The sequence below is a fragment of the Prionailurus viverrinus genome, chromosome C2 (assembly GCF_022837055.1).
Source record: "Prionailurus viverrinus isolate Anna chromosome C2, UM_Priviv_1.0, whole genome shotgun sequence".
Lineage (NCBI taxonomy): Eukaryota > Metazoa > Chordata > Mammalia > Carnivora > Felidae > Prionailurus > Prionailurus viverrinus.
This window is the reverse complement of record NC_062569.1, coordinates 147,705,710-147,713,014: the sequence shown is the minus strand read 5'-3', so window position 1 is coordinate 147,713,014 and position 7,305 is coordinate 147,705,710. Positions and strand designations below refer to the sequence as shown.

Here is a 7,305-nt window from a genome sequence, read left to right as displayed (position 1 = left end):
GGTGTAGGGCCCCTGTCAAAGATCCCTCCCCGTTCCGAATCCCTACTAGTACTGGGAGCCACTGGGAAACAGAAAGTGGCCCAAAGTCTGTACTAAAAGAGGAACTTACAATGAGAGGTGGGCGGGTATAGAGGATCCTTTGCTTTAGATGAACTTCTGGGGGCGGGGGGCACAAGGTGTTCACGTAATGGAAGTTCAGGCGGTCCATTCTGTCTCAAAGGGAAGCAGACAGACAATTCTTCCACACTTAGAGCGTCTAAGGGGCTTTAAAATCCAATGCACTGGCCCCAGAGCATCTGGCCTTCATTGGTTCCAGTCTGGGAATGAAAGGAGAGGTCCTACATGCTGGGCTGTCCCCCGCCCCGGACTGCCATGGGTGTCCCCGGTGCTTAGGTCTTCCTATAGCCATCTTTATTAGGCGTGGCACCTTGGGTCTCAGCAACACCTTTCCAGACCCAGACGAGCATCGGTCTGAGGGAATGCTTTGTCCCTCAGCTTGCTGTCCCAAGAATGTAGAGCTTCAACTCTCTGGGTGCCCCCAGACAGACAGCCAGCAGCACCCAAGGAATTTTGGCAAGCCCTCCAACAGTATGTCCAGGGAATCATCGTTTCTGTGACTCCTGCCCAGTAGAGTGAGGAGGGAGGACAGGGCCCTGGAGCATAGAGACCTTGGAGAGGACTCTGTCCCTTAAGTTGAGCTCTTGTGGGCGACTGGGGATTATCTCAGAGACGTTGGGGTCTGGAGACAGAAGTCCCTGGCTCTGCGGCTGAGAGCTGGGAAACCAGGGGGCCACGTGGAGGGTGGGGAAGCTGAGCTGTGGTTCAGTGCAGGAGGGAACCTCTGGTCTAATGCTGCCAGAGAGGAGGCCGGCTGGGACAGAGCCCAGCGGACCGGGCCAGGCCAGGACTGTTACTCTACCTCCTTTTCCCTTCCCCTCTCTCACTGGGGGGGGGGGGGGGGTCCTCCCCAATGAAGGGTCCTTGGAAGTCTGAGGGTTTTCATAATATCTTCTCCAGTGCGACTCGGAAGCCCAGGCACCATCCGGAGTCCCCCCTCCCCCCAGGTCCCCGCCTGTCCAGGGCCACCCTCCCTCCAGGAGCCACCTGCCCTGGGCAGCAATATCCACTCTAGTTCACCTGTGTGCGCCTCTGCAGTGTCTGAGGATGCTCCTCTCTCACACGTGGTGACCGTGGCGACAGGGATCCCTGACAGACTCGCAGTTTAGGCGGGGTGACTCTGGGAAGGGCAGGGATCGAACCCCTCCTTCCTGGGGGGCCCAGGGCTAGCCCTGGCTGGGCGAACTTGGGTCTGGGAGGGGAGGGGGAGAGACTTGATTTATTTCCTTTCCTATTACGTGCCTCTCTACATCCACCACGTACACCAGGCACAGGCACAGGTACCCTCCAAGGCTTAGGGTTGGTGAAGGAAGCCGCTGCTGCAACCCAGCCCCCACCCAGCCCCAGTGGCGCTGGGTTCTCAGGTCCCCACCATCAGAGTCCCAGCCAACCCTCTCCCCACCCCCCCACCCCCCACGACCCCGACCCCACCGCTGGAGCCAGACCCAGTTTTGAATTCTTAACAAATTTCATTTCAAACGGGATTTGGAAATAAAAGCTACTAGAACCGGCCCTACTCTCTTCCTGGATTCTTGTGGGGGGGGGGGGGCCGGGGACCCTGTCCCCCTCTTTCTTCCTCCCCAGCTGCTCTGCCTCCTCTCAGGCTTCGGTGAAAAGCAGAGCCGAAAGGAGTCCTCCTGCACCGGACTCTTAGCCGCCTTCGGTTCAGGCCAGCAGCTCCATGCACCTGCTGGGCACCAAAAGCACCTGTCCCCAAGCTGGGGGATGGACCCACCCTCAGTCCTGGGCAGGGAGAGTCGGCATGGGTCGGGATCAGGGACCTCAAAAAATGAGGCTACAACCAGGGAAACCTTCTCCACCCCCAGGTGTCCCAGGTACAGAGACCTTTCGCCAAAGGCCACCAAAGACGTTGTAGGCAAGAGGGCCCCGGGCCAGGGAACCCACTGCGTCCGCACCAGTCGCTGCTCTCCTGGGGGCGCGTTCTCCCTGAAGCCCCGCAGGCTGAGACACTGCAAAGTGGTCTATCCTCCTTGACCAGGAAGGCTGAAGCTTTTTCCTTTTTACCCAGAATCTCTTTATTTATTTATTTTTTTACCCAAGACCTAAGTTTGTATCGCAACTTTGGGTTGTGAGGATCCCAGTCGCCACAAGAAGACAGAGGTGGCCCTGTGGGGAAGAGCATGGAGGCCAAAGCGCGCTGGTCAGAGTCTCACTCCAGGCTGGCCGTTCCCAGCACCTAACACTTTGCAGTTCAAGGCCGGCGTGGGCGCCTGGGTGGGGTCGTGCACAGCGCGAGGAAGGGAGAGAAGGGTTATCGGATCCCTTCTCGCGCTCCCGCGGCGCTCTGTCCGGACCCGGGGCCCCAAGTGGCCGGTCTGCAGCTGAAGCCCAAGGATTCCCCCCTCCCCCAGCGGGATGGGGGGTGGGCGACTGCCTCTGAGCCGAAAGAAAAAAAAAATCCTGGTAGGACGGGAGGCCTGAGCGCCGGGACTCCAGCCAGCCCAAGGCAAGGCCCTTGCCCCGGAGGCCCCAAATTCCGCGCAGGGAGAGACATGTTCACTTTCAACGAACTCAATCCTCAACCGCAGGAAAAAGAAAAGAAAAAGTTCCGGATCAGGCGTCGGAAAATCAAATTAACAAGAGACGTGTGAGAAACACCCAGTTGGTGGGGGTGGGGGTGGGGTGGGGGTTGGCGAGGGGAGAATAGTCCAACAACCCCTTAATCTTTCTCCAGGGTGGAACCCACGAAATGGTTCCCAAATCCGGCTCCGAGGGCTGGCACCCTGCACCTCCCCCCACCCACGCGGCTCCCAAACAGCCGACGGACTTGTCACTTTTATTTAAAATCTCAACACTCGATCATTTATTTCGATTTTGCAACCAAACAAGTAATAAATATTATTTAGCACTTTTTTTTTCTTTTTACAAAAATAAAACAGATGATACACTCTCTGCAGGACCGCGAGCGGAGGAGAGATGTTACGCGGCAGACGCTGTAAAGCCCGGTACCGCAAAGCGCGGGAGGCGCCCAGGCAGTTCTCGGAGGCCGCGAGAAGCACGTGGGAGAGTTTGTCATTCGTGTTAAACGTGGCAAAAAGAAACCGACATATAGGAGGCCAGGCTCAGACTCCGGTGGGGCTGGCAGTCACGTGAGCAAACAGCTTCGCAGCAGCACTGGCCTCATTATTGATAATATATTTACACACCCAAGAAAGAAAAACCTCAAAAGCCAACAGGACTCCCAGGTAACTCCAACCACATTCACAGCAACAGCCTTTGAGTTCCGTCAAACCCTCGGGTATCAGAATGACTGCCCCCAGTCGGGCAATAAACCAAATCACTTTGTGCTTACAGACGGAAAGAATGGGGAGGCAGGGAGGGAGAGTCTATCCGAAAATAACTAAAAAAAACAAAAACAAAAACAAAAACCGCCCCCAAAGTCGACAGTTTTAGATTATTCCAATCCACAAGTGGTTCTAGTCTGACTTTCTAGAAGGCCTGCTTGTATTGTTGAATACGGAACATAGATTTATTTAAAAAAAAAACAAAAAAACCACACCCTCAAAAGCAATAGGGGCGACAGGCAGGAACCGCAGTAGTTCTCAGACAGTTGTGGGTTTACCCACATTGGACGAGACCGTCAACGCTTCTGGTACCGGATGCCAATTTTCAGCTAGCTCGTAGCCCCTGGCTCAGGGCCAGAGACGACCCTTGAAGGCGAGGCCTGACGGCCGCTCCTGGAATACAGCTTCTCCCAAGTCTCCTACCCGCCAAGAAAGGAGGAAGGAGAGGAAGTCCCCAACGCGGTCCTCCCTCCTCCTCCTCCTCCCCCATGTAACGAAGGGCTGCCAGGGCCGAGCGCGGCCCGCATCCTAGAAGAAACCACCAATTTAAGAATCACTTTTTTTTGGAAGTGGGAGGGGGGAGGGGGGTGTCGAGGGAGGGGTGCACACAGCAGTGCCTTCTTTCACAATGGTTTCTTTCGGAGCAGCGCTGTTTAAAGCCAGAGAGGGCTGCACCCAGAGCGCACGGCCCTGTCACTCCCCACTGTCCGGTGCGCGCCCCCCAATTGCTTCGGTTCCCCAGGGCTGACGTCCTCATCATTGCGCCCCACCCCCACCCCCAGCCCAACGTCCTGTGATCTTGGGAACTGAGCTCCCGGGCCCCAGTGCCGGCCAGGCCTCGCTTCCCCGCAGCCCCCGGGTCCCTCCGTTCGCCAGAACGCGCCGGCGGCCGGCAGCTCACTTGGCGTCGGAGGTGAGGCGCGGCAGGCTGCCGGCGCCCATGGCCGACACGTGGTGGTGCGGCGGCGGCACCTGGCACATGCTGCAGGGGCAGGGCATGCCGCCCCAGTGCTGGAAGCCGCCGCCGCCCCCGCTGCCGCCGCCCCCGCCCGCCAGCGGGGCCGCCGCCGCCGCCGCCGCCGCGGACGGAGACTTGAGCAGGCCGTGCGGGGGCCGAATGGAGCCGACCGACGACAACCCGGAGCCGGGCAGGGAGGCGCTGGACACCGCGGCGGCGGCCGCGGCGGCCGCGGCGGCGGCGGCCGCGGGAGGCAGGATGGGGTGGTGAACCGCGGGGTGGTGCGCGGCGTGCGCGGCGGCCGCGGGGTGCGCCGTGGCGGCGGGCAGGGGCGCCGAGTGCGCCAGGCCGCCGCAGGCCGACGGGTGGAAGCCCGCGTGGTGGCCGCCGTAGATCTCGCTCACCAGTCGCTTCATCTCCTCCAGGGAGTTGGTGAGCATGAGGATGTAGTTGCGCGCCAGCAGCAGCGTGGCGATCTTGGAGAGCTTGCGCACCGACGGGCCGTGCGCGTACGGCATGACCTCGCGCAGCCCGTCCATGGCGATGTTGAGGTCGTGCATGCGCTTGCGCTCGCGGCTGTTGATCTTGAGGCGTAGCTGCTGCAGCTCGGGCTCCGTCATCTGCTTCTTGTCCTTCTTGGTGGACGACGCGGCCGCCGACGATGCGGATGACGAAGTGCTGGACGAGGCTGACTTGAAGCCGCCGCCGCCGCCGCCCAGCTTGTCCCCGGGGTGCGCGCCCGCCGCGCCCATGGCGCCGCGCAGCTCTGCGCTCAGCTCCGGAGGGCCGTCGCTCGGCGTGGACGAGGACACCGTGCCCCCCGTGAAGCCGCTGCCGCCACTGCCTTTGCTCCGGGCCGGCAGAAAAAGGTCATCGGGCTCTGGTGACGACGGGCGACTGGACACCAGGCTGGCGTCCGAGTCCATGGCCCCGAGGGATAGTCGCAGCTCTCGCGGGGTCCTCCCTCCCTCCCTCGGCCCTCGGAGCTTTGCGCACGCCTCCTGCGGAGAGGAGAAGAAACAGAAGAGAGAGATCTAGATCGAGCTCGAGGCACTCAGAAAAAGAGAGAGAGAGAGAGAGAGAGAGAGAGAGAGAGAGAGAGAGAGAGAGAGAGAGACTGCTCCCGCCTGCACCGCAGCGTTTGGTCCAGGTGCGGGTGGCCGGTCGTTTTGTGTCCACCTCGCTTCCTTCTAGCGGCAGGCAGGTGCGCACGAAGTAACCTCTCTCTCTCTCTCCCCACTTCCTCAGCTCTCATCCACAGGTTGTTTTATTCCAGGGAGCATTGGAGCCCCTCAGAGAGGGTGGCCTTCTGGATGCCTTCAATTAGGAATCGGGAGGCCGAATCCCCAGGGCTGGAATGGCAAGTGAGGGTTTTTCTTTGGGAGGACGGAGATCTAAATAGAGAAGTATTTATTTGGTTTCTCAAACGCATCGACCTTATCTCCATCGACACCGAGCAACAAACACACAGGCACCCGGCGCCCGCGAGCCTAGATAACGTGCGTCGCGTCCGGGGACCGCGGGGAGCTTGCCAGCCGAGCGGGACTTGGGCAGAAGGAGCTGTGGTCGCTTCGACTTCTGGCTTTTGGGCGAAGGGGGTGCTGCGGTGAGTGTGGGGAGGGTCAGAGCGGCGAAGCCACTCAGGGGAACCGGCGGGCAGGGGCGGGATCGGGGCCCTCTCTAACCGAGCTTCCTGGGTCGCTTGCGAGTTGAGGGGCGTCTGTCCCTGGGATACAGGCTGGGGCTGCTGGGAGGGGGGGGGCGGGGACACTTACTGTGGATGCACTTAGAGGAGCTCCTTCCCAAAAGCCGCAGTGGAGAAGCGGGCTCCGGGCGGTGATGTCGCGTTGGTCTATAATAAGCATCCGCACCTTTCGGGGCTCCGCCGGTTTTTTATAGCCCGGTGGCGGCGGCGACCGCGGCGGCGGTGGCCGAGGCGGGGGCGGGGAACAATGTGCGGGTCCTGGAGGGGCCGCCGCGCCAATGAGCTGGGCCCGCCCGGGGGGCTGGGAAGCTGATGTCATCCGGGCTAATTCCGCTCAATGAAACTCGCCCGGCCGGCACACGCCTCCTCCCCGCGCACAGCCAATGGGCGTCGGCGGCCGGGAGATTCTTGGGGAGGGACTGGAGGAGGAACCCGAGGAGGGGGTGTGCGAGGCGAGCAGCAGGAGGAGGAGGGGTGGGGAGGGCTTGCCGGGGAAGTACCGAGGGCAGAATGCAGTTGAGATAGAGAGGGAGCGTTGTCAAATTTCTATAAAAATACGGTGACCACAGAGTCAGGCTGGAGGATGGCGTGGGCTGGGGGTTCTGCCGACGAACTAACCTGATACCCAAAGCGATCGGATCTTTGGGGATGCGCACGAATAACCCTGGCGATTCAGGCGCTGGGGCTGGAGTCTCCTCCTTTGCTTTTCATCTCCCTCTCTCTCTGGGTTCTCGTTGCCCGTCCCCCCCATCTCAAGCGTTTCATCAACACGGGGGCATTTGGAACCCCAAGGGTAAACGACAACCAGGCACAAGTTAAGCACGCTCCTCCGCGGGCGGCTGGTAGCGCCCCCAGCTGGGGGCAGGGCCTCGCGAGGCAGAGGACAGGGAAGGACCTGGAGCACCTGCTCCAGAATGGCGTTTTGAAAGAAATCTCAACTCTTCGTAAAGTCGGGAATGGCGTGGACACAGGGAGGAGGTGTTTCCACACAGTAACCGCGCTAACAGAAGGGCAGAGTCTAGCGCCCAAAGTGCCGCGCCCGCCCTCCGTGTCTTAGCTCTGGAACCGATGGTGGTCTTTTCAGCATCACTCTTGTGGTCGTCTCCACAAAATGGGAAAACGAGGTAGGAGGGAAACGTAGGGTTTGTCTGAAAAAAAAAAAAAAGAAAAAGAAAAAGGAAAGAAAAAAAAGAGAGAGAAAAAGGTCAAAGGCCTGGGCA

At 60.2% G+C, this 7,305-nt stretch overlaps 1 protein-coding gene across 1 annotated transcript; it reads right to left on the bottom strand.

The window, feature by feature from the left end:
* Positions 1 to 4,319: 4,319 nt before the first annotated feature.
* OLIG2 (oligodendrocyte transcription factor 2) lies at positions 4,320 to 6,221 on the bottom strand. The gene is made up of 2 exons (XM_047876371.1): positions 6,156 to 6,221; positions 4,320 to 5,381 (listed from the first exon to the last, which is right to left on the bottom strand). Exon 2 carries the CDS (start codon positions 5,304 to 5,306, stop codon positions 4,320 to 4,322), a length of 987 nt encoding a protein of 328 aa, XP_047732327.1. The 5' UTR covers positions 5,307 to 5,381; positions 6,156 to 6,221.
* Between the last annotated feature and the right edge of the window lie 1,084 nt (positions 6,222 to 7,305).